This window comes from Coturnix japonica, chromosome 6 (genome assembly GCF_001577835.2).
Source record: "Coturnix japonica isolate 7356 chromosome 6, Coturnix japonica 2.1, whole genome shotgun sequence".
In the NCBI taxonomy this organism is placed as follows: domain Eukaryota; kingdom Metazoa; phylum Chordata; class Aves; order Galliformes; family Phasianidae; genus Coturnix; species Coturnix japonica.
Genome location: NC_029521.1, coordinates 29317570 through 29345333, shown reverse-complemented (window position 1 = coordinate 29345333; position 27764 = coordinate 29317570). Strand labels below are relative to the sequence as shown.

General features: G+C 44.6%; 2 protein-coding genes across 4 annotated transcripts in view; one reads left to right on the top strand and one right to left on the bottom strand.

Annotated features, from left to right (window-relative positions):
* Nucleotides 1-27764, bottom strand: part of DOCK1 (dedicator of cytokinesis 1) — a 226220-nt gene that overhangs the window by 118728 nt on the left and 79728 nt on the right. The window lies entirely within an intron of this gene.
* The window catches only part of INSYN2A (inhibitory synaptic factor 2A), a 36995-nt gene continuing 9424 nt past the window's right edge, over nucleotides 194-27764 (top strand). Inside the window, exons 1-3 of the mRNA XM_015867553.2 lie at nucleotides 194-559; nucleotides 11939-13043; nucleotides 27558-27629. Coding sequence (XP_015723039.1) covers nucleotides 11944-13043; nucleotides 27558-27629 — 1172 coding nt within the window. The 5' untranslated portion in view covers nucleotides 194-559; nucleotides 11939-11943. The remainder of the gene's footprint in view (nucleotides 560-11938; nucleotides 13044-27557; nucleotides 27630-27764) is intronic.

The window sequence follows — 27764 nt, the reverse complement described above, 5'->3', positions numbered from 1 at the left end:
CACGCCGCTCCCGGCCCCATCCGTCACCGCTGAATCCGGCCCCAATTACGGATTTCCGAGCGCACCCCCGTCCCCACCGCCCCCCTCCCTGCTCCCCGCCTCCCTCCTCCCCCGCTCCCTCCCCGTACCGAGGTGACTCCCCGCCGCCGGCCCGGCCCCCGGCTCCTCCCTCCCTCTGTCCGTCCCTCCGTCCGCCCATCCCCGCGCATCCCGGCCGGTCGCTCCGCGGTCCCGCTCAACAAGTTCCCCCGCCGCCGCCGCCGCGGGCACCTGCCGGAGCGGCCCCCCCCGAGCCCCGTCCCCGCAGCGCGGAGCAGCGCCGGGCTCCGATGAGGGCAGCGGGCGACAGCGCGGCGGCGGCGGCTGCCTCTAGCGAGCGCTCCGGCGGCCGCAGCTGAGCCGTGCCGAGAGCCGCTCGGGGCGGGCGGAGCGCGGCCAGCCGGGGGCAGCCTGCGGCCCCAGCCGCGCTGCTTCTCGCCGCCAGCCCGCCCCGGAGCACGGACGGAGATGCGGCGCCCAGCGAGCGCCCAGACCCGCGCCCGGCTGTAAGGAGCACGAGGTAAGGAACCCGCGGACAGACCGAGCCCGGCGTGGGGCTGCCCCAAGCTCGGGCAGCGCCGAGGACGCCGCGTGTCCTCGATTCTGGCAGAGAAACTTCCTCGGCTGAGCGCGGAGCCCCGACGTTACGCAATACGGAGCCGCCTGAAAGCTGCTGAGCGCCCCGAACTTTCACGGCGGAGAAGGGGAGATGGGCACCGAGCGTGCCCGCAATAACGCTATCCGCCGGGAAACAGAGCGGGGACAGCCGGCAGCACGGCGCGGAGCAAGGCATAGGAAGGGATGCGATGCGATCAGATGCGATGAGATGCGATGAGATGCCGCCGCTCCTTCGCTCAGCGCCGAGAGGTGCCCGCGCCCGTAGCGCCCAACTTGCGGTGTGGCTGTTTGGGGCAAGCAGCCCTAAAGCCGCCTCACTTCAAGGCCAGAACGTGCCCTTAACGCTTCGAGCCCCCCGGCACCGCTTGGTGGGAGACGGGGTGGGAACGCAGCGAGCAGCCGGGTCAGGAGCTCCCAGCAGCGAGGGATGGAGGTGGCAGGGGGGGATGCAGAGAGCGCAGCCTGAGCTCGCACTGCCGCACCCCAAGGCCTGGCCCCGGGTCCCCGCATCGCCATGGGACGAGGAGGTGGTGGAGCGCTGGGTTTGACCTTGGGGGACTCAGCAGCTACGGGCAGGGTTTCACTCATGAGGTCTATGGTCAGGAAGTTTGCACCGAGCTCGTTTTCCAACCCCTGAGCAGTATTATTTTTGCTGTGAAACATTGCAAAGTAGTGAGAAAAGACAAAACGGGTCATGCCTAATAGACAGAGGAGATTTATCCCCCTGCTTAAGTGCACGGTGGTGATTACTGCCCGTAGTCACAGTGCTGACAGCAGTGCTGTATATATCAAGGTTAAAATCTCGCTGCTGGATGAAGAACTCCTCACTGAAATCACATGGCTGTCACCGTCCGAGCCATGCGCTGCATTTAACGCAACCCTGCAAACAAACACCTCTAGTAGAAACAGCTGGCGTGGAGGAGAAGGAGCATATTCCCCAGCAGAGGCCGAGGGGTGTCCGACCAGCATATGCCTGTGCTGCCTTCTCACTACAGCCATTCTGTTCCCCAAGTCCAAAAAGCAGGTGCAAGTTAAAGGCTGCATTTTGTTCTGGCATTCCCAGTGCACACAAGCAGCTGGGATGGAGATCTGTCAGAGCTCAGACATCGCTACTTTATCACCCACAGCCTCGTGCCATACAGTGGTGGCACAGTCCTTGGCTTGGGTGGATATACACGCTGTACATTGCTAATCTGAGTGCTCCTAATGAGCAGCTGTAAAATAAAATTACCGCCCTCGAGTTTAAGGTGCTGTTGCACTGCATTTAAAGCACGGTGCTGCCCAGGATGAGCTCACTGGAGAAGGCTGACACTAAATAAGCTGCTTTTTTTTTCCCTCTGTTGGTAAGGACATCAGAATGCCCTTGATGGGAGATGGGTTCTCTAGGGCTCTGTAATTATTAATGCTGTATATATATTTAGGAGGATGCTCTGAACGTTTGTAATGTGGAGTGAAAGCGGTGCCTTTCCCCAGCCTGACCGCACACAGACAGAGCCAAAAGGCAGCGGGGAGCAGCACCATGGCTCAGTTACTTACCGAGGGACAGCACTGCACCCTTCCCACTAATAAAGCACATGAACAAGTAGCTCCTGAGATCACTGCTGAGCTTCTTTCCCAGTTAACTATTGCAATGTCAGAAGTCTTTTCAGATGCAGAGCATTCATAATGAATTTGGAGGCAAACAAGCAGCTAAGTTGATGCAGATGAACATGTAAGGAGAGTAGAGCTGAGAGCTCCAGAGCCTGCACAAGCACAGCATGAGAGCTGGCTCCTGGTGTGCACTACCAGGAACTGAACACTACTGGTCAGCACAACACTTCTGTGCCAGAGACCCACCAACAACACAGGGAGACGTTAATGTTTTGTTTCTCCCGTGCTGGAGAATTTCAGAGCATCCAAGCAGGGCTGTGAAACACCAGCTCTGTGCTGAGGCCGACGGGGGAGTGAGAGCTGGGGAAACCTATCAGCTTGCCAAGAGCCTGTGCTAAGTGTAAGGATACCTCTGCAAAGCAACGGGGCTGCGTATCGCACAGCAGCTCCTCACCCAGCTCCAGTCAACTTGGCAAAGAGAACTTAGGATGTTACGGTCACAACATTCACAGTGCTTGAGGAAATTAAACACAAAGAAAACTTGCTTCAATCAGATATTGAAAAGGAATTGTTTCACATCTTGTGACAGCCGCTATTTGAAGCACTGCTGAAAATCTGTGCAAGGTTAAAAAACAAGCTAGCAACCAATCTGTACCTGTTTCACAGCCCAGTACTGCCTTACGTCTTGTCTATCTTTGTGGATTCAGAAGGCTTGAAGGAAATGAGACAGCAAACATTTTAAGTAAAAGAAACCATCTCAGTGTGGTGACTGCGGTGGGAGTTCCACATCCAGCCTGTTGAAAAGCAGTGTTTGCTTTTGTTCTGCTCAGAGCAATGCTGTGTAACCTATGGCTGTACACAGGTGTGACTCCCTGGGTACCGACAGTCTTAAACGATTATTGACTACACGGAAGATGATCTCAGAGCATTCTCTTATTTTAGTGGCACATCACCGCTTTGAAGTCAATTTACTACAAGGCTACAACTTTCAGGCAGAAAATAGGTTCTCTGCTGGATGATCCCGTAATACCTCAGAGCAGTTTCCCTTGTTTGCAGATCTGCAATGCCCTCTGCCTTAAGTCACCTGCTTTCAAGTAATAGATAGGACTGGCAGCCCCACAAAGAAAGGTATCTGTTGTAACAGTAACAACGCAATGTTGCATCAGCTCCTTCTGATGTCCTCCTCTTTACCTACTTTTTTTCTTTCAGTGGCAGAAGAGCATGGGCTGATTTTAGTCTAGCAATAATTAATGTAGCCAAATCCATGATTTAAATACAGAAGCATAGAAGGGAGTAAGGGCCATTTTCACTGCCTGAACAACATAGGATGGATGTAAAAGCCCTGGCTCTGGAGGCCTCCAGGTCCTGCAGCACTTGGATGCAGATCTGAACTTCTTAAACTCTCATTACAAGAGGAGATCCTTGTCCTAACAGGGAGGTGCTGAGGTTCCACCACATTCCCAGCTCTGGGCACCTTGCTGGCAATGGTCTCAAACTCAGCCCACACCAAACTGCTGTGTTAAACATCTCTGTAATGCCACCAAGATAAGGCTGCATCTCTGATGCTGCAGCCACCAGAACTATGAGCTGGAGCAGCTCACCTGTAACCAGTTATATGCTGTCAGGGATTTAAATGTATGGCTTAGTGTGGACAGGCTGTATATGAAACGAGACTTTGGTATTCATTGCCAATACAAGAGTCACTGCATTATCTACGCCTGCAGAACCACTCCAGCTTGGTTTCTAAAATCCTCTCCTAACAAACTCCAGTTTCAATGAACGGGTTGGAAAAACCTGCAGTCAGATGATGGACCCAGGAACACAAATGCACTTCTGCAACCAATTTACCAAACACAAAGAGGTCTTCTTCCTCTGTGTGCGTTTACTTTTACTTTCATTTGCCCTGGTGCAGTGATTCCTTATTATTGGTACTGAAATACCACGAACTGAATCCCAGCTTGAACTCAATGATATCCATGGGGGAGAGAAGCAAGTGGCTCCTGTTATTTTGTTGCCACCCATGATCGCTGTGACACATTTGTTACAAAACTAAACAGTTTTACAAACAAAAGCAAAGGCAGGTGAGCCTGTATGGCATGGAGAGAGGAAGAGGCAGCAGTTAACAAGAAGCAGAGCACAGAGCTGCCACCAAAGCTCAGCAGCAAAGAGCTCGCACCTGAGCAGCTCTGGCTTGTCAATGAGTCCATGAGGTCAGAGCTGCAACCCAACCAAAAGCCCCTCACGTTTGAACCATGGTGTGACTTAAAATAAGAGCCTCTATTCTGCTTAATATAAAACTACGTAAGCATGTTTGTGGTTTCAGAGCTGCGCTGTAAAGTTAGAATGTGGAAAGTGGTTTGGGGCTTGTTAGCTTCTGCTCTCCTTGGGAAAAGGAGGAAGAAGAGAGAATTCAATCAGATCAATAGCATTTGTGATTTATATGTAAATAAGAAACATTTACAGCAAGCCCATTCTCCTTCAAATCATTAGTAATTGGTTGTTCGTGCCCATTTTGTTGTTACATTCATTATTCCTTTCTGCAAATACAGTCAGAATTGAGAGAGCTGCAAGTAAAGACATTTAAGTTGTGGATCAGTTTAATACATTTTTGTGTATCGAGGCCATCAGGAAATAAAATACTGCAGCATCTCTGAGAGCTGACAAAGGAACAGACAAAACATCCCAATGCTGAAGAGAATAATTCAGCCAAGAAATTCTGCTTGAACTGCCTGTTAACACGGAGCACACAGATCCCTTCTATAGGCTGGGCCTAAGTTGCTCCATTCAAGGTGAATGTGTGTCTTTTAGCCGTCCTAGCTGCGCAGGCTGGTGAGAAAAATGTGTGATATTCCTGCATTCACACTTTGTGTGAGTATAAAAACACACAAAGCCCCGATAAAAATGATGCAAATTATCTGACTAGTAGGCAATTCTGGTGCCTAGAGCGGTATTCAGGCAATTCCGATTAATAATAGGGGACTTCACAGCCGCAATCCCACAGTTCTAGATAAGCAGAGTATATAACTCAAACTGACAAAGGGGCCAAATAAATATCCCTAAGAGGATCTTTAATTATTATTTTAGTGCACTTCCTAATCATCCATACCACAAATAACCCATCCTACAACACCAGGATGTTTTGAAAGCTCTTCCTCCACGTTGTCTCACAGGTTCATGAAGCCTGGAGGCAATTTACATCTCCACACCATCCACGCGTGCCCACATTGCTTTCCCCTTCATTCTCCAGCCAGTTCTCCCCATATTGAACCAAACTCAGTTTTTCTTGTGATGTGGAACACCTGTGCTGCCCACAGGCTCCACTCGTTCCACATTACTCATGTCTGAGGAGAATTTGAGACTCTGGGATTTGAGATTTGGGGCTTTTGCGCTCACGTTTGAATTTAACGCAGCTTCACCTCACATCAGAGTTGAGCTCTTCCCTCAGGTTATTTCAGAAGCATTGTAGAACCAGCTTTCATGAAAGCAAATTTATGCAGCTCAGCAATTAAGTATCACTCTTCATGTAGCCAGTGTTCATTTTCGCACTATCCTTTCCTGCTGCAGAAGTCAGACTGATTTGTGCCCCTCTCTCCTTTCCCACCGTCAGCACACTCGGCTCTAACTGCATGCTGACAATTTACAGCTACAGCAGAGCCAGAACCAGAACCTGCTTGAAACTAAAAGCTGCTCACAAGTGTCCTGCTCGAGAAGGTGAAAATTACATGGCATGTATTTCCCAGTGACAGCACTGGAGTGCAAGTACAAATCTCCTAGACTGATGTTATTCATCAATTAATACCCTGCTAAAGGTGTCAGGTTTTAGCCCTAAATTACCCAACCACATCCTCCAGCACCGCTTCACACCCTCCTTACACTTGTCTGCATGCAACCGTAATCCAACCAGAAGGAGCTGACAGTGTCCTGATGCCTTGCAACCACTGACCTCTGTCTGTCATCTCCCATTCGTATGGGAATACACAACTGATCCGCCATGCATTGAGGTTCCCATTGCGTGGCACCCAACCCTCACCCTGCAGAAGGGAGGACGTAAGGCTCAAGTATGGAGCTGGAATCCACTTCCCTCTTTCCATCTTTATGTATCCAACAACCTTTGAAAAGCTAATATGAGAAAGAAGACAAACTGTGTCTTGGTGTTGATGCTTGCAGCGAAGGCGTTCCCAGTGCCCTGGACCCAGATGGCTCTCTGGAGGTCTGACCATTTTGCAGACCCGTGGGCTGGAGCTGAGGAACAGAACTGCTTTTTCCTGTCATCATTTGATGCATTTTATCTTTTTCTTTTCTTTTTTTCCCCTTTGAACACCCACAGAAAATACTGATGTTTACTGAGAACAATTAAAGGTTTGTATTAAATAATAATGCAGATAAGGAACTGTCCTTAAGTTCCTATTTTAACAGCTTGCTGCTTAAATTATTGAACAGAAACTGCCATAGAAATGAAAAAGCCTTGCGGTGAGAGCACACTGGCTTTTGGACTCCTGGAAGACAGTACTGTATAAGCAGAACTATTTGCAATTCTCCTAGCAACACATCCTCAGCAACATCCTTGTACTACGAACATCAGCTGTAACGCTGAAAGAGTCACAGATTTACATGGCAAAATAATGCTAATAAACCTTTCCTCAGATTTTTATAGTAGCAGTAGCTGCATAATAGATGAAGAAAAATAAGCATCATTCTTGTAATAGTACTGTTATTCTTTCCAGTACAGTAAATTCTAGCAAATGTTTGATATTGGAACAACTCTAAGAATGCTGTGAATTGACAGGGAATATCTTTGGACATTGAATTTGTTCCAATATGAAGTAAATAGTTATTAACTAAGGCCACGGGGGTCTGCATTATGTAAGTGCAAATCTCCCATTAGCATTAATATTCATTGCACAAACATCTTAGGGGAAAATCCTGTACATCTTATTGTACAGAATTCTATCACCATGCACAGATAACTCGATCTTATGCATGTAACAACACAGGAAGCATCAAAAAGTATCATTAATGAGCTGTCTTCAGAACTGGTAGCAGACATCAGAATTGCAGGAGATAACACGCATCAGTTTGAGCAGTTTGTCAGGACATCTGCAATAGTTTATCCTGCAATATGGAACTTTTCTATCTAAAATTCCACAGGCTTCTTATATCATGTGTTTTATTTGTAGCCACTTAGCTGTAAAACTGAAGCCCACAAGAGCATTTAAAGGCATTTGCAGTCTACTTCAGCCATTAGGTGGGATATTATTTTTACACGCCATTCGTACAGAGCCTGCCAATGAGTGGGAGAAAAAAGGGAAAATCAAATGCCACGTGATGCTGCTTACACCAAAGGATGACTTTCAAGGCAATTAAGAAGCCGTCACATGTCATCACTGAAACGAGATGATCGATAGATAGAACAGTTCAGTTGGAACAGACCTGCAAAGATCAGAGTCCAACTGCCTGCTCCTTTCTGGGCACTGTGCTAACAGCCATCACAGCGCTACCAAACATCAGCTCAAAGCTCCTTCCAAGAGAATGCAGCTAAAAAATAAAGCATCACTTTAATGCAGTGCAGTCTCAACTCTGTTTCGGTACAACCTGCAAATCTACAAACTAATTCTGCTATGAGCACACATAAGGTTTCTCATCAGTCACATAGGTGGAAAGTCTCAAAGCATCTCCGGACCACAGAGTAAAAAACCCGAGTTAGGCGATAGTTGGTAATGCTCTGTAATTCACTGAAGTGGTACAAACTTCTCCAAACAGGAAGATTATAAGGCTACGGCAACGTGCCCTCTACTTGATAACATACGGAATATATGAAAGCAGCACTAAGACTGCATTCAGCACTGAGCAATGACTAAGGAAGTTCAAGAGAGAAAATTCAAGTTCAATGCTTAAGGGGGTTCAGAACAGAGTTTAAAAAAAAAAACAATATTAGTTTGACATTTAGCAGCAGTGCTAACTCTATTATTCTACATGAACTATTCTGATAAAGGGAAGACAGACTGCACTGCCACGTCACTTCTCTATGTCATAAGGCGGAGCGGTTTTTTCCCTAATAGCCACTAGTACTTTTTAAACCACAAAAATGGGTCAGGCCTTCAATGTATCTGGAAGTCATGTTTTATCCTCATACCTGGAGATCAAACCTCCATACAAATTGTAACATGGAAAACATTTCTGCAAACAGCTTCTAATTGCTAAGGTGGTTAATATTTCCTCACACATTTCTTCTTTATCAGCCCAGTTTTGCTCGTCAGACTGTACTCATGTAGCATTCAGGTCATTGTCACTGTGTTTTTTAAGCTTGTATCATAACAACATGGTCGGTTAATAACAACCAGGTTCCTTTGAAAAGAGTGGAAATGCTCCTGAAAAAGCTGAAAGTTGCAATGTGTGACAGTGAGAGAAGTAAAAACATACCAGCAGAGGTAGTCTATTAAAGTCCAAATTGCTGCAGTATTCTGATTACACATACAATATCTCGCTATCACCAGTCTACACAATGCTGCATTTACAAGCTACCATGATAACAGGCTTCCATCTTGCATCATAGTTACAGGAAGTCAATCCAAGTTTCTTTCTGATGTCCATTTTAACGATGGAAATAAATTAGAGACCATGTCTATACTTAAAAGACAATTTATAAAATAATTCTTTAAAAACAAATATATACTATTGAATTTTATGACGATATTTACATGCATAAAAACAGTACACAGGGCAGGATTTCTCATGAGGAGATACCACCTTCAGAAGCCTGAATTCGCTGTGTATCACCAATGACCCTTCCTATACACAGTAAAGTCCGATCATTTGCAACCCCTTGAGTTATTTTTTCTTTTAAGCTGATAAATACATCCACATAAACCTTTGTGCTTTCATATGTAAGAAAGTGTCAGAGTTAGGGTACTATGGTTAGGCTGTGGTTGGACTTGATGATCTTCAAGGTCTTTTCTAACCTGGGTAATTCTATGATTTCTATGAATACATAAACTTTTCTGTGTTAAATGACCAACTCAGAATCAACTCTTTGCTCAGTCGTTTTGCTTTTCAATGTTCACCTTGGAAACGGCCACAAAACTGAGCAAAAACGTAGTTCTTCTGGTTGCTATAATTCTTAGTCACAGATATTGATGAAATTATTAGTCCAAGATACTGGAGCTCTAGATTAGCTAAATCAATCAGGCCTGTGCTACTGAGAAACAAGCATTTTTGAAGAGTCAATTATTGGTTGTTGAAGACATGCTTAAAATGAACTGCAGCACGAATAAAGTGCCCTCTTTATCTATTTCTATGCTGTAGAATATCACCAGACTCTTGGTGTTGTCTGGGTTAGAGACCCCATTAATTCTGCCTTGGGATCCACCGTTCACCAAGATGAAGGGGTAAAGTAATAATCTGAACATGGAGACAGTTTGGATGTGTAATGAAATACAAAGCCAGTACTTTACAATATATTGTGTGTTATTTTACAGTAGGACCCAGTAACAAAGTGCCAGCAAACCATCTGCTCCAAGAATGCCATATTACTTGAAGGTTATCTAAGTTATGTCTGCTGTAAATGACTTCCAGATCTAACAACCAATTTTTGAAAGCTTCTTTTCTAGGTAAAAACGTGTCCTCTTTTCAGCCACAATTCCTGTACTTCACATTTCACACCTTTCTATTACATCATCTTAACAGTGCAAAAAGTCACCAAAAAACTACTGGATAGAATGGTTCTTGCATTACTGTGTTCATAAAAATAGGCGTATAACTTCAAACATTAACATAATAACTTCTGCAAGCATAATATAATTAAAAGAGACCCCTAAACAGTTAGTACTGGATGCTAACATTCTACATACAGCACGACTGCACCCTTATTTAGAGTTTAAACTGGAACCAAAAATCCCTAACATTCATATATAGTTCACTTTTTTCCCGCAAAAACGTCTCCATCTTTGTATATCATTTATTACAGGCATAAGGATAGCTGACCTTACGCTCAGATACCCCAGCACAAAGTAACAGATCACTGTGACACCAGAATCAGCTTCAGTTTTATCTTCAGGCCTCCCTCCAGCAGTTCCACTTTACAATCCCATAACAAGAAGGTCTTGGTATCATATGTTATACTTACACATATGTATGTATTTGCTTTGAAAACTCACATATATCAATCTAAGATCCCATTATTTGAATGGGTTTGTTCTGAATATTCTCCCTTTTTGTCCTCTCTAAGTTAAGGACTTTCTTCTGCCTCGCTCAGATTCAAATAGAAACCTACCCTTCTAAAAGGAGCACTTCTCACTCACTGCCACCTGAATGTGACAAATGAGGTAGCGAAATGCAAACCACAGAGAATGCCTCCTACTTGTTTGCAAATGGCATAAACCGGGGAAGCAAAATAATGATGAAAGCTTAACTAATGACATGTTTGCAGGAGACTTTTGCAGGCAATTAGATAACCCAGAAGCCCAGCCTTGCAGTATGCAGGTTGTCTGCCATGCATTCTTGAGTGTCTTAGTAACTCCTAGGGTTACAATTACTTTAAAACAAACAAAGAAACCATCAACATTCAATTTACCATTGAGAATGGCCTCTCTATTATGCTTTCTTATATTAAAACTAATATAGCCTAGTCATAAGGATTCACTCGAGAGCCGATTTTGTAAAGCACACCCCATTGTGGCAATTAGCTCTTCAAGTTTCAGGTTTTTTATTTAAAAGAAGAATTGAAATCAAAAGTGTATTTCAGATACCATACCTGGAAGTCCCTATATTTGTTTTATATTTTAATCTGGGTCCCTCTGAAGGTACATCAGCGTTGAAATAGGAGATATGTGCAGAATATTTGGATTAAGTGAGAATTTGCTAATTCAGTAAATCTCAGCGTAAGGGAGAAATTTGTGCAATAGGAGACTAGAAATGACAACTTCAAATGAAGTGTAAAAATGAGGTCTTAACCATCCAGTGACTACAGATCCCACATGATCTGTGCAGAGATAGAGCTGTTGGGCTTTTTTGCTCTGTGCTGTATGAAGCAGTTGAAATCTTTTCATCCTTGAGGTGCTCATATTTCAATAGAAGATTAAGTCATTGCTGTGACTCATCACAGGGTTTGTTGTCGTTGTTTGTTTCTTATTTTTTAGTGCTTTAGGATCTTTGGGGATAAGAAGTTCTATTATAAAGGTATATTAGTGCTTCTGGTTAAAGCAGGTTGTTTTGCATTTGAAGCTAAATTAATTTACACACTGCTGACTTCTTCCACCAACTTCCTGAGATCATAAAGTTTACACATGCAGCAGTACCAACCACTTGCTGATAATTCATCTACACCCAGGCTGTAGGTTTAGCTATGAGGTTAGACTTAATGACTTAAAGAAGATCCAGATAATGACACGTGGGATGAGAATTTAAAGAACCCCCTTGCAAAGATGCAGATGGTATCACACAGACGAACCGAGAACAACTCACCTTGTAAGCGAGCACACTCTAAAAAGCAATGCCAGTTCAATGCTTCTAGCAAACCACCAACATCTAATGTGAAAAGCCGTGACTTAATTAAGGGGATGGAGCTAAAAGGGTTGTGGGTGCCGGTCATCCCAATCAGAACACGGGGACACAGCTCACATATCGCCAGCTTTGTGAGTAACTGGTATTTCTGTTGTAACAGAGAGCTTTTCTTTTTGAACTGTTTTTAATGCAGGCATCATGGTGAGTAAGGAGCCCAGCAAATGCTTACTCACCACCTCGGAAAGCGAAGTTGAGCCTGCAGCTTCGCTCGCTTTGGAGATGAAATATGCACTGGATCCCAACCGGCAGATAAAGAAACGCAACAAAGCCCTGCAGGTGAGATTTAAGGATATCTGCGAGGCCCAGAACGAGCAGCGGGACAAGCAGCTCTCCACCACCCAGGATACAGACAAAAGAGAAGCCAAAACCGTTTCCTACAAAACGGCGTATCGCAAATACATGACGGTGCCTGCCCGGAGGTCCATCCCCAACGTCACCAAGAGCACAGGAGTTCAGACATCCCCCGATCTCAAGAAGTGTTATCAGACCTTTCCTTTAGACCGAAAAAAAGGGAATATCATTAAAAGCGCCTCAGCTGTTGACACCTTTAAGAGTGAAAACAACGGCTTCCTGATAGATATTAAGGAAAAGGACAGCAGGAGCTCGGAGGACGGCAGCCGTTGGGGTAAGAAGGCCGGCAGCCTGCAGACGGCCGAGTTCATCTCCCACGTGGGTGAGCGGGCGAGCACGGGGCCCGGCGCGGCCTGGACCTGGCAGAGCGCTGAGCTGCACGGCTGCGGCCTCCTCAACGCGGCCGAGTCCGGCAAGGGAAAGCCGGGAGCTGAGGAGACGAGCCAGCCCCTCCACGGGAGGGTGTTTAAGACAGAAGTGGCCACTGTGTACCTACCGGCGGGCGGCCCGGACGCCTCGCAGCCTGAGCCTGACTGGTCACTGTGCCCAGCAGGCGAGGAGGACAAAAAGAGGACCGTGCACCTGAATGGCGTGCAGGCCCAGGTGGGAGACGCGGCCGCCTGCCCGTCGCAGGCGCAGTGCCGGGCAAGTGAATGTAGCGAGCGGGGCCTGCAGGTGAACGCGGCGCCCATGGAGGCTGCGCAGCCCTGCCAGGCCGCCGTCGCACTGAGCGAGGAATGCCAACAAATCGTGCCTCACACGGAAGTTGTGGACTTGAAAGCGCAGCTTCAGATGATGGAGAATTTGATCAGCTCGAGTCAGGAAACCATCAAAGTGTTGTTGGGTGTTATACAGGAGCTAGAGAAAGGAGAAGCTCACAGAGAAGGGTGAGTACAAACTACTTTAAATGCCTTCTCCTGTATGTGCTGTGGTGGATTTTGCTCGTGTCGGTTCCCATCAGCATTCCCGAGCCCTTCCTCATAGCACAAGGTTCCTATCGCTCAGCTGTACATGCTGGAAGTCCTAAAGAGCCTGCCAGCTGCAGGAGCAGATTTGCTATCTGCACATCACAGCAGAACGTCCATAGGTAGTCATGTAGGGAAAGGCTTACACTGTATCTCCTGCTCAGAATACTTGGGGATGTAATGAGATGAGGCATAGACTGGCACCGAGCTCCTGCACAGCTTTCTCACAAGCTCAGAAGCAGCCCTTCCTAAGCCAGGATTTAAGGCAGCAACATGATGTGGCATGAGGAACAGGAGGGAGAATCCTCACTGTGTAAGAACTTACATTTCTACCAGACAGGGAGAGTATTACAACTCCTGATATAATTCCATTAATAGTGTATGAATTCTGTTTGCTTTGCTTTCACTTCTGGAAATGTTTACGGAAACAGAATAAGAACTTGGAGTATCATGTCTTTGTAGCATTCGTACTATTCTATACATGACAAACTCTTAAGGAAAAAAGAGAAAGTTCTGTTTACCCCTAACTTATGCAACTTCCATCAACTCTGAATGCATCACAAGCACTGGTTCCTGTAACACTGTGCAGTCCTTACCAAGAGCTCAGCCTGTCTCTTGCATTCTCTAAAACATTTTTCAGACTTAGCTGCTAATAAGAGGGCTTGCTCAAATTAAAATGGTTGCTGACATCTTCAAACCATCCCTCAGCAGCTGCTAACCAGACAAAGCTGTAGCCTGTACTAGCTCTAAAACAGTGGGACTACCTGCGAAACCCAGTTCTTCACCATACAGTATTGCCTCTTAATACAGATTTCAGTGTAAGAGTTTGCAAGGCTGTATTATATTTGATCAAAAAGCCTATTTAGTAGCACTCCTTTACTTTTTCCCCATTGGTTACTTGGCAGTGGTGAAACGGTCCTTCCCCATCACCCAAAGATACATCACGTTTTGAACTCATTTCTGATGTGTGGAAAAGGCAATTAAGATGTTTTACTGATTCTTTGATGTTAACTGCAAATCACAACCAGTGGCAGTTACACCAGCAGCGGAGGTTAATTATAAAAACTGGAGGCAAAATATCTACAAATCAAAGTAAGCCTTCAGATGGAGGTTTGTTTTAAATAGAAGGGCATTCAAACGTATTGCCTCAAAACTTACAAAGAGCAGCAAAGGCTTCTAGCTCCCCCTGTGCATGCCCTGGGCTTGTCCCAGATGTGCCTCCTCACAGCCAGACACCCAAAGGGTGTGGGGATGGTGAAGGAGGAAAGGAGAGAGATGCATACTCGTACATTTTCTCCTGCTTTAGGAATCCCTGTATTTTGGATCTATTTAACTTCTTAGCACCCGGGAGGCCTACAAGGAGTTGCAAAAAGGAGCCCAGCACTATGCCTGGGATGCTTCTGTTTCCCACTGAATGTATTCCAGAGCTGAGAGAACCGTCTGTTCTCACACAAAGCACCAGTGCATTATTAACTCAAAGAGTATCTTTATCCTTATTTCCCTCAAATTAGGCAGCCATTTCAATAAGAGGTACTCTGCCCTTTTTTGCCAATAATTCTTGCCTATTACCACATTCACTTCTGCAATGTTTGGCCACCAAGACCAACCGCTGTGAATACAAACCATCTCACATCTACTCAATTTCAGAGTGTTGACATTTCTTCCTTTAATAGCCCCTCGCTCCTGTTAGGTCAGTTTATAACAAGAAAATGAAAGAATTACTACAGCTTCATCTCTGCTTCCCTGGCATATACAAGTCTACCAGAAACTAAAACAAAAAGCAGTGTTCTGTGTTTATGGCTCTCCACTTGTTTTCTTATGTATATTAAATACCTTACAACACACAGCAAGAAACACATGCAAATAATGCACTGCTGACCAAAAAGAAGGAAAGAAAGAAGAGGGAAAATATATACAGGATATAGTTAATTCTCTCGATCAGATTTTTCTCCCTTCAAGAAAATCAGTGTTCTTTAAGTGCTGTTGTGCCATGGGACTGGTGCTCAGTAGATTCATTTTCACTAATATGCTGTAGGTCTTGAACTGCTATTACTGCAATTCATCACTAAACGAGTCTATGCCAGCAAAAGTGTATCAGCATCTCTGAAGATAGCGGTATCATCCTCTGGGTGAACATCATCCATGTATACTTTTCTAAATGTCAGTATTATCTGCAATTAGCAGCAACATACAGCACTTAACTCTGATGAAAAACAGGTAAAAAAACAGGAGGAAGAAAGGAACATCTTGTCTTAACACTTGACAAGAGGCAGAGGGCTCCTGCTGCCCAAACCTGATGCTTCGAGCAGGCATCATGGCCTCTCTTCTCTGAGGATCATGCTCCAGTTTATTGGTCACAGAATGCAAAGTTGGAGCTGTCAGGAAACACAGCTCTTACCATCATCTGCAATGTAACTTTGATGCATTAAATCTACCTGAACAGCACGGCACAGACTGAAGACAGGTTAGAAATCATTATGGCTGGCTTGTGACATCCACACACACCCCAATCAGAGATGATTATTCAAACTGTATATTTCTTGCATGCATCATTATTTAATAACATTCAGGCAAAACGGTGATTCTGTCTGGGAGGTCTCAACAACAACAAAAATACATCATAACCAAAGGCATTAAACAACCTTTGGCTTAAGTCATGCATGAACAGAAGCTACAGCTTCCTTCAGGCTTCCAGCTCCAGGTGGGAGAAAAGAACTATTACATGATGCACTGTGCAGCTCCAAGACCCCAAACAAGTCACTGGCTCTGAATTATGCTTGCTTTCTCTTTAGTCAACTGTTAGCACTCTATAACAGCTGTAGACATGCCTGTATTCAGACACACTGCATTCAATTAAGGCAACCAAAATTCTGCTCTGTTTACCTGTATGGAGCTGCACTAAGTCAAGAGGAGTAAGAACAAAATACAAGGCACTAATTTCAGAACTTGGCTGATGATGGTACTGCATACAAAATATGTAACAAGGGAAGGACTCAGAAGATGAACAGATAACTGAAAATATCTTGCAGCTGGAGAACTCCAATGACCTACCCATTAAATCCTCACTGTGAGAAGGAACAGTAATCAAGGCCCTTCTTATTATGCAATAAATCAGTAATTTTAATAAACAAAGCACTCAATTTGCCATACAAAAATGAACCACAGTGTTTTGACTCCGCCAGGCCAAATGCTACATATTAGACAAGAGTTAAATGAACCTGTTTCAGCGATCATTTATATTCATTTGTTAGTACGCAGTGGTTCAGGAATTTAAAGAGCTCTCAACAAACATGAAAGCAGCAGTCCCAGACAACACCAGCAGTTCAGAGCTCTCATTCAAAGAGGCTTTGAAAGAATATCATCTCATGGACGGATTTTAAATGTCATTCCTTCCAATGAATACAGGATATTTGGGTGTCCTATTATCATTTCTAAGCAGCAAAGCAAAGCAAAGCGAAACTGTGTGTGTTTGCATGGATGTTAAAGCAAAGAGGAGAGGAGGGCTTCATCCAGCGCAGAAAAACAGCAGCCTTACCCCAATACTTTTGTTCTCACAAATACTGCAAGCGATCACCCTCAGGATCACAAGAGCTGAACATAAACTTATCCTGACTCAAGAACGATGAAAAATGAAAGTCAGATAGCCAAAGCAATTATTGCCCAGTTTGTTTGCTTTTCTCCCTTTTCAGAAGCTACTCCAAGCATAGTCTGGCTATTCAGCTCAGGCAAAGGGGAGAGAGCAAATAAAGGCAGTAACAACCTCTGCTGTCTAACTCAATCCACCCACGCACAACGCCAATACTCTTACAGGAGAGTTCTTTATTTCACCTAAGGAGAACGGTAAGCTCAGAAAGCTTACAAATATCCAACCTCTTTGGTTTGCGCAGCCTTTGGAAGTAACGCGCGGGCTGCAGCAGTGATATGACACGGTTTTGTTTGAGATTGGGATGGGTTTTTTTAACCTCTTTGGTTTCATTTTGCTTTTTCAATTACAAACATAGCACGGGTAAAGTTTAAGAAAATTGTTTCTAAGAGAAAGCCTGGAAATGGAGGGAAGCAATCTGTTGATAAGCTTCAAAGAAGGCAACAGCTGCACTGCAAACAAAGATAGGGAAACCAGAAAGAATGCAGCCAGCTTTATCTGTGATGCACTAATTACATCATATTGTGCACCATGTTAATGCAGCCAAGCTTCAGGATGCAATAGCAGCAGCCCTTTGGAACGTGGAGCTGTGATGGCCAGACACAGCTTCACCTATAGATCTTCACGTGTATCTGTTCTGTTTGTCCACTGGAGCTGTCAGAGCTGTTCTGGCTGCTACTCTGCCTGAGAGCATCCCCTAGATTTCCTTCTGATCTCTTCAGCATGGCTGCATTTATCATATTTCAGAGTTTATAAAGCTTTCCTGAGCTAGATGGACCACAGCATCTTGCAGGTTGTAGCAATTCACCTTTCTGTGGCAGAAAAACAAAAGCTCTTCAGAAGCATATTCCATAGTTAAGGAAAATGACTAATTTCTGTCACATGGGTGCTTTGTGGATCTTGCAATTCAAAACAGTAGTTTTCAATATTTTAATATATATGTTAGAAATGCATAGAAGAAGTGTTTTATATATATATATAGGTATAACTTATTTTCTCCTGTTGTTTCCACAACGTCTTAAAGTGAAGCATCCTATTACTGCCATGCCAATGCACAGTACAGGGAGGAGCAGTCTGTGCTTCCTAGTCCCAACACCAGCCCTCTTCCTTTTCTTACAGGCACCCATGTCACTACTCCCCCCTTTGTAAGCATGCAGCTTATTCTAATTATGAGCTTCTGTCATTGCCCCAATGGTGTATCACTATAAACTTTGAGCCACATTCAAAGTGCTTTCCATGAAAACTCAAGACTTTCCCAGTGTCCGCTTGCTGAAGGAGTTTTAAGACTAATTCTTTGCATGCATTACTGGTTCTCACCCCTCAGCTCTGTGCTCATTTCATCATTGCAGCTCATCACTCTGACGCTCACTTAGCCTTCCTTGAAAGCCAGATAAGCTCCAGAACCCCACAGAAGTCCATTTTCCTCCCTTCATAGTTGTGGTGCAGCTGTAGAGCTGCAGTGCAGCCTTCCCCTGTGCTGTGCTGTATGCAGACACAGCTCACAGCTCCACTGCTCACAGGACAAATTTCCTTATAGGTCAGAGCTGCAGATTTCCTAGAGGAGGCTGTTTCGGTGCCTGCTTCCACCCACACAACCATCCTTAAGTCCTCCATAGCTCCAAATGAAAACAAACAGAAGCCTGACCATCACATGGAGTGATCATTCAAGGAGTAACCTCACATTACACTTTCTGAATTACATCACTGAAACCAATCTGAAGCTGTTACCTGCAAGGGCACATAGTGTGTATTTCATGAACAGCATGACTGCATTTCACTGATCTTCCAAACTTGATGGGAGTCTTATTTTGCGTAGGATTTTTTTTTTGGAAGAGCTGGATGACTTCATTCTATTGCTCATAACCAGAGCTCCAGATCACGTTGTCAAGGTGGATATAAAGCAAGGTCAAATGGATCACACACACCATGGATGCTTATGGAGCGCTGCATTAAGTAGCCCAACCATAATAACCGCCTTATGGCAACTAAACATCCTTCATTAGAAATACAGCAACAGCAGATTTTCGTCAGGCAAACAGTGATGAACCAAAATGAAAAATGAACTGTTAGGAACGTTCACTATGTAGGATAGACATAAAGCTAAAATAAAAACACACAACAAGAAACCCACAGAAATACCTTCAGAACAGAGTTATTCAAACTTAACGCTTATACTCTGCTCTCTGCAGAAACGACAGTGGGAACATTTGAGTTTCAGAACACATGCATCGTTTTGCTAAAAGTACCAGCTGTTAGTTGCACATACTGCTGCTCTTCCCAACTGTGCCTGTGCATTTCAAGTGTTCACGATGGCTGCATGACGTCTGTCTGCTCGCTGCTCACCCTGCTTTTAGAACAAGACAAAGTCTCACTTGCCACCTCACCTCCCCATGTCAGCGGGGCTCTGCAGCTCTGACCTTACAAAGGAGGTTCAAATGGCTTTACTGAGTGCCACCAAACAAACTTCCACAAGTCACACGTGGAATCAATCTTACAGTGAATGATTTTGTTTAAGTGTAAGCAGACTATAATGTTCTCACTCAGTATATCCACATGAATTACTGCAGATCTAAGGGAAGCTTTTCCAACTGTCACCGAGCTGTCCAAACTGCATACCTGCAAGGAGAGTTTTTCAGCTAAATTAGTCTTTAGAAGAGGATGCTGTTTAGGTAGTGAATTACCAGTTTTCACTTCACACAATTAGAATAATCCTTTAATAACAGCATTTTCAATATCAGTAGTATCAGAATCCAGAGAGAGAGCAGTGAGCAACAGATCTATCCAGTCATGTAAGAACGAGACAAAATGAGCTTTATCGTGTCAAATTTGTCACTGCTGTCAGTTCTCCGAGAGATTAATCCCCAGATTTCTAATTGACACCTACTTGTGAGCCTTCATGCTTTACCCAGCGCTATGGTTATCTTTCATCCTGATTGGAGAAAAATGCCTTCTGACTACAGTCGGTTCCAGCAGAAAGGCTCGTCCAAAGAGAGGTGCTTCGTTTTTATCCTGTGAAGCCTCCTGGCTGCCCAGTTCACTGTGGTTGTTTGGTTTTGCCTCCCACTGGGAACAGGGCCTGGCTGTGTCATGGGGCAACTGAAGGAAAGCTGTTCTCCTTCCTACATGACACTGAAACCCCTTTAACCCCCCCAGCTCTCTGTATGCATAAAACAGGTGCAGATTTTTTCGCCACGTTACTTGTTGCACAAATAGACTAGAAGAGAACAGAGCACTCTATTGGGTATAGCACTTTTTTTTCCCCCTATGAAGATGGAACAGAAGCTGAGTGTGGTGTAATAATTCATCAGAAAGACCAAACTGCAGAGATGAGCAGAGGTATTTGACATTAACAAGGCAATTTACACTCCACAATAGTTCAACCTGGCACGACTGCGGTCATTCCTTTGGTAAATGAGATTTGTTTACTTCGCCGTCGTCTGTGTGAGCTCAGAGAATATTCCTAGGGATGGGATCTTGCTGAGCATCCATGCACAAAGCTCAGGCAAGTGCAGAACTGCTTCTCTATTGATTCTGCTGTACTGCAGTGAAATCTGAAACTACTGTTATTTAGGGAAATGGAAAAAAAACAAAGCACTGCGAACCTGCAAAGACTTCTCTGAGTTAAAACAGAAGGAGTTCTGTGCTTCCAAGGTCCTTCCTTCTGTTTTTCCCAGCCTGTAAGATCCCCCGTCTTTCTCACAAGCACTACACAAACAGCAACAACACTGGCCAGCCACTGTACTCTGTCTTTTTTGTGTTATACTGCTGTGCAATACACTGAATTTTAAACAAGCCTTCAGTTTGCAGCCAGTATGGCTCGTTGCAATACTGTAAGCCAGCACTGGTTTATACCTGTAATGCACACAAAGTATTTGAGCTTGCACTGAAATCTCAGTTGCTTTGAAATTATGACAGAATACCAGAGATTCATTTCTCCTGTGTTCCCTCCTGCGTGGAAACACTGCATGTTAGTATCCTTCCTCATTGAAATCTATGAGTCAAGCAAAATCCGAGGTGCTGTTTTAATAGCTGTTCACCCAGAACCATAAGATCAGCTGCTCCCCATGGGATTCCCTTTGCTCCGAGTTGAGCCTGCTGACATGAAGTCTGTGCTGTGATGGTCTGTGCATGACGGCTGATGATGGGCCACAATGCAGGGAGCTCAGTGAACACCCCACAGCAGGGATGTGTGCAGGTACAAGCTACAGGCATGGAATAATAACAGGGAGCTCAGGCAAATCACAGAGGGGAGATGCAGAGTGCAAGGGGCAGAATCCCAGACCTCAGCGTGGTGTCAGGGCTGGAGGGACGGGCACTCAAAAACCTGTGGGAAGCATCTGGCTGGATGCTCAGCCCCAGCAAACAAACTCCCTCAACTACTCTTAATGCACAGCTGACATTTCAATGATCCCTCTTGTTTTTTGATGACATGACGGGGGCACAAAGATATCCAAGAGACAGGCCTCAAACGCCTCTGGTTCCTTCTAGATTTTCTGATTTCACTTGAAATAACTTCAGTTCCTTTGATTCTCAGGTGTTGGGCTTTTTTATATTTTAATCATAAGGCAAACCCTGGTAAAATACATTCATTAAAAAAACAAAACCCCACAACAACTCTCCGTTTCCTGACTAACCTGAGGATAATATAAAAATGTATTTACGGGGTGAAAGCGCTTGAATTGCTGTCTCGGGAGTTCTGCCATACGCCCACAGTGCAAATACCTCAAAAAGAAAATTAGTCATCTGCTTCCAACTGTCAGGATCCAGTAAAAAACAACAAACTACTGTCTTGGAAACAGCCTAAAAATCTCACTATTGTGCTCCGGTACATTTCCAAGTACTTTCAGAGACCAACTGAATAATGCGAGCCCTGTAATATTAAGACCTAAACATGTAAAGAAAACTAAAGTAGAAAATGATTCTGATATTCCCCATTAGTTAAAAACAGCTTTCAAAAATGAGTTACTGGAATTGGGCATGGTTTCATTTGCTTTGTTTTTCTTGTTATTGCTTTTTTTCATGTTAGAACATTAGTACCCAGCGTAACCATGGCCTTCCCCAGCATTCCTATGGCAGCCAGAAGCAGCAGGCTGCAATCTGGTCTCCCTTCCTGCACTGAAAGGCCGCAGTGAGGTCTCCCTGGAGCTTTCTCTTTGCCAGGCTGAACACTCCCAGCTCCCTTTCTTCACAGCACAGGGGCTCCAGCCTTCTGAGCATCTTCATGGCTCCCCTCTGGACCTATTCCAACAGCTGCCATGTCCTGCTTGTGGTGGACGTCTGGCTGGGGTCTCACAGAGGCAAAGCAGAAGGAGATAATCCCCTCCCTGCCCTGCAGTCACCTGTGTGTCATCCTATGCTATGGGCACAGGATGGTCACAGCCCTTTGTGGGGCTCTGCATGGAGCTACATGGAAAAGCTGGCCTTTACTCATAGAGCATCCAAACTACTGCAAACAAACTTAAACTCAACACAAATCAACCCCCCCCAAAAAAGCATCTCTTTTTTCTAGCTGCTCTAAACGTTCCAAGAGCTCCCACACTGCTGGTGAGACTAACCTCTACTTTGTCACACCTGGCTGCACCTCAAGCACTGTGAATGGCTTAGGGCCCCTCACTACAAGAAAGACATGGAGGCAATGGAGTGTTTCCAAAGAGCTGTGTGGGGTCTGGAGCACAAAGCTCATGTATGGGGAGCAGCTGAAGGAACTCAGTGCAGGTCTGATTCCAGAAGAAACGTGACTTTGCTGACATTAGTGTGTTTAGATGAGAAAGCTTCCCAACCCGACATCATGCCAAGTCTTTCCTACTTTAGACTAAGACTCCATGGCTAAGCAAGATATATTTTCATCTGCAAAACATATCAAGTAGTTTGCATTGCTAGAACACGGTTATTCAAGTCATGAGGACAATACTCAGAACACAGTGAAGCCATCTATTCAGCCAAAAGCAAACTGTATCGCTATTAAGTATGGGTGATGCTCTCCTGAAGCACAGTTATTAGCCATATTAGTGCTTTACAATAGGAAACACCGCGTTTGAGAAGTTCACTACTAGACTATTTTGAAACCATCATTCTGCACACAGATGTAACATCAGTGTGCTTAACTATATGCTGGGCAGTGCATGGGAACACAATACCCATTCATACAAAGACTTAAGGAGGATGGTGGTCCACGCTTCCCCAGCTATTCAGTGCTGCCCAGACCTGTCACTCAGAACAACTTCAAAGGCCCACTGCCTTCTTATCATCATTTGTTGCAGTGTATTTTAACATAAGCATCAACAACAGCAAAAATAATCCTTGAAGTCTGTTCATCCTCCTCGTTGGCAGTAGTACATAAAAGCATGATGAGCATCAGTATCATCTAACGAGCAGAGCCATCTGAGCATAAACTCACTCTGAAGCACAGCCACTTCGCTAAAATCATGCCATTAAGTAACTCAATTAATATGAAGCATTCCCTGCATCCCTGAGGATAATGGAAGACATCCAGACGTAACAGAACTACCCTCACAAATTGTTCTGTGAGATTTTCTGTTTGTTTTTAATAGTTGCTCAGCACACGTGAATTAGTGCTTTCTCACTGCCAAACAACAGAAGGAATCCAGCACATACGGTTCTAAGCTTCCCTCTCTCAGCTCAGGGTAGTCTATAATCTATACCAGCAAAGACTTACTCACATGCAAAGACGGTTTTGATGTGTTACAGTTGGTATTTGAAAGGGTGCCTCAAGCGGGTGCCCAAATTCTGCATTTCACAGGGATTTAGGAGGTGTAATTCCCTTCGGCTCCTCTGAGAACGGCAGCCTATTATTAGTTTCTGCCAGTCCGTGTCAGCAAAATGGCTGCTCTTCATTAGAATATTTTAATACTTGGAAGTGTTAATTGAGGTTAAGTCCTGCTTCTGCCAAGAATGCTGAAAGAAATGCAATAGAACGAAAGCCTCCTGCATGTAAGACGCAATGGAGATAACAACCACGTGTGAAAAGCTAAGCACGGAGATGAGATACCCTTTGCAAGGTTACTCAGCTAATCAGATGCAGCCACAGCAGTGCAATGAGCCTACATCCATGCCTCCCCAAGTATCTGGACCATACAGCACCACTTAATGCACGAGGCTAACCAGGCCTGCTCGCTTACACCCATACAAAAACGGAATACAAGATGTAAGGTGCCCAAGAATGAAGCTTTGGGAATAACAACTTCCTGTTGGTGTGTATGAAAAAGGAGAAATTGGCTGTTCAGCACCCACAAAGCATGAGAATACCTGAGCATCAGCAATGGTACGCAGATGAGCTCCAGTCACAGACATTATAGAATCATAGAATTACCCGGTTGGAAAAGACCTTGAAGATCATCAAGTCCAACCGTAACCTAACCAGAACCCTAACTCTAACAACCCTACACTAAATCATATCCCTGAGTACCACATCCAAACGGCTCTTAAACACAACCAGGGATGGCAATTCAACCACCTCCCTGGGGAGCCTATTCCAGTACATAACTACCCTTTCTGTGAAGAAGTTCTTCCTAAGAAGGTAACAATCCTATCACAGGAACCATAATCATGGAATGGCTTGGGTTGGAAGGGACCTCAAGGGTCATCAGCTTCCCCAGGAGGCCAAGTTTGGAGTGTGCCCACATGAGGTACAGGGCCTTCATCTCCAGCCAATAGGGCACATTTACACAATGAAATCCTTGGGATAAAAATGTCCCTACGATTATATTTTCAAATGGGTTTTCAAATGAATGCAATGATCAATCAACCTGTGCCTACCACTGTTTCATTTCTCTTGCTATTTTTTTTTTCTATAAGAAAGGATGAAAAAAGGGAGACTAAAGCATGTTATGAAATGTTCTGCTTCTTAAGCTTAAACCAATGCAGCAGTCCCAAAATCACAGCATTATAACTGCAGAACGAGCTGCAAGGCTGAACACTGAGTGACTCTTGAAGTAAAGCACATCGCCAACGGGAGCTCCCGGCTCCCAGGCATCTCACTCAGCGCACAGTGAAGGGCTCTGCTTTGAGCCTAGAGCAGACCAAAGCCAACGTTCAGTTCTCTACAAAGAAAACAAATGTTCTGTAGCAATCTTTATGTTCTGGGAAAACCTCACATTTTACAGGCTTCAATAAATACTGAAAAATACCCGTGAGTTTACCAATGAAGGTAAAGCTGATTGGTCTGTAGCCTGAGCTCCTCCAGATTGGAAGAAGGGGTTCAAAATGCTCCATCTCCCACAGCACAACCAGAACATTGCTCTCCTCACCCCGACACCAGCCTGTGCTCAAACACTGCTGCACCACTCAGCACTGAGGATAACCACCTTTACCAGATCTATTTTTCACTAAGTCTGCACTTAAAATCCAACCTTGCTGCATGGGATCGACATACAAAAGCACTATTCTCATGGTAAAATCTCTGCTGGCACGAGGTAGATGAATTCTGTGCATGTGTTTATGTAGATAATTGCATAAAAACAAGTAAAAGTCCAAAGCCCCGGGGTAAAAACAACTGAATTATTTTATAAGCAGTTTAGTTTATACGTAATTGAATTCATGCTGGAGTGACACTTGTACAACACAGAACTGGCTGCAGAGCTGTCACACTGCCTTACAGAAACCAAGTGCTATGAGGCCAGGCAGGGAGGGCTCCCTATGAAGAAACGTAAGGCAAGGGGAATTCAGGGAAGGCAACATCACATCATCTGCTGTGTGAAAGGAAAATCATCTCTGAAAAAGCCGAACGTATTCCATAAGGAAAACGATGCTTTAAGAAAAGTTTATCATAAATCATATCAGAGGAGGAAAAAATGATTGTACGCAGTGTAGCTGGTGAATGGCAATGAGGCTAAAAGCAAGCAGAGCCAAACACGCCAGCTGAGAACTCAGGGTTTCAAAATGATCATCCAAAAGTCAAATCATGTTTAATACTTATATCCAAGCATCATTTCTACCAGGTTGAGCCTGCCAAATACCATCAATTAAGACAGGTTTTTAAGTACTTGCATGGCTGGGATTACTGTGCATTTAAGGATCAGCACATTCAAGAACCATGGAGACGTGGGACATGCTCAGAGGACATGGCGGGGATGGGCTGGGGTTGGACATGGGGATCTTAAGATCTTCTCCAAACTTCTGCTAAATAAGCAACCAGCCTGCAAACGCCATTTTATGTCTACGAAACCAGCTCAGTAATTAAGGCAGTGATCATACGCATACGTCTTTATTACAGAGCAAACGAAGGGTAACGATTCAGAGACATGTTGTATGATTTTTAATATGGCAATACATTTATTTGAGACTGATTCCATGATGCTGAAGCGTTTCTAAGCCCTGTGCTAAAAGCCAGACTTTGAGAAACTTCTTAAGCTCCTTGTTCCCCAGCCCAGCAGCACAGAGCAGGAACAGCAGAGCGGTGCAGAGCAGGAGGTCGTTAGGCTCTGAAGCAGCTAATTACCTGTATATTAAAGGGTACTTTGCAGGCTTACAAAGAGGAATTAAAACGTCCCAACTGACATCTAATGAAAAAAAACTGGCACCCTACGCAGCATGTTTATGTCTTTATCTATAAAGAGGCATTCAGACAACAGTGCTGTATTCCTCTGAAGGCGATTATTAACTACCATTTATGTCCCCGGTAAATAAAGGCTTTCAACAGCTTATCTGTAAACTTGAGGTGTCGTGTCCTTGCTAAGAGTTTTTAGGATTTGATCAATAGCTTGAAAAAATAATTGTACGAGTCTAAGTTTAACGCTGCAGTGACAAACTGAATGTCTGCCTCCAAGTAATCAAAGCACAACTGAAAAACAGAAATGGCTTCACCCCTGAGAGCACAAAAAAGTACAAGCAAATGCAAAGCAGCGCTGCTTTTTCTCCCATAAGGAATGGTAGCTCACAGAGTTCTACTTGCAGTTCTTTTGCTGGTCTGCCTTTGTAGTTGTGTTCAAATCTAGCAGTGCAGATAATTTCAGCGTATTCCTCTACATAAAAATCATTTCCAAGGGCACATTATTCCTTGGTATCACGTCTTAAATCCAGATTGTTCATAAAAGAGAAGGGGAAACAAAAACTGAACCACCAACAACTGGAACAGCAACAACTCTACTTTGCATTTTTCTTTCACAGGGAAAAAAATAAGCCTATCTTACAGAAGCAGCGGATTCACCCTATTAACTGCTGTCTGCAGCACTGCTGAGCAGCTCCATTCCCATGGCAGAGCGCTCTGCCACGACGCTGCCCCACGCCATTTATAAACCCCAATGCTCCCAGTGGCCAGCAGTGCCTGATCTAAGCCAACCCCACATCCATTCTCTGCCTTAAAGGTAGAGATACGTTTCTTGCCGCTTAAAAACATCTTGACGGGATGTCAGCTGATGGGTTGATGTGGCCCCAGGACCTGGGCCAGGCTTTCACCCACAGGTGGGGACGCACTGGATCAGGTTGCCCAAGGAGTTTGTGGATGCGCCATCCCTGCAGGCATTCAAAGGATGCAGGAGGATGATTTTTAAATGCAAGATTTCCTTGTTGTATCCCATCAATGTACAAAAATATAAGTGAAATGAAGCTTATTTCCTCCTTCCAACCATCAACCACTTGTTGTGCAAAACAATCATCCGCCCCAGCAAAGATGAGTACCGTTATCCCATTTTCCTGATAGCTTGATTTTGATATTAAGTAGTAAAGTTAAAAGAATAATAATCATCCCTGAAGTTCATAATTCTTCAAAAAGCACCCACTGAGGGCAAAAACACGTTGAATGCCATTTTAAGGACCTCTTGTTCTTATCTTTGCAGGCTTTCATATCGGACCGGTCAAGACACGGCCAACTGCGACACGTGCAGGAACAGCGCGTGCATCATCTACAGGTGGGTCAGAAACACCCCCATCCCATTTCCTATGGGATGAGAGGTAATGATTTATTTTCACATCAGAGCTGCAGATGATTACGGTCAGCACCACTGCTGCAGGCCTTACGTGTGAAGCACTGCAAGTCGCAAGCC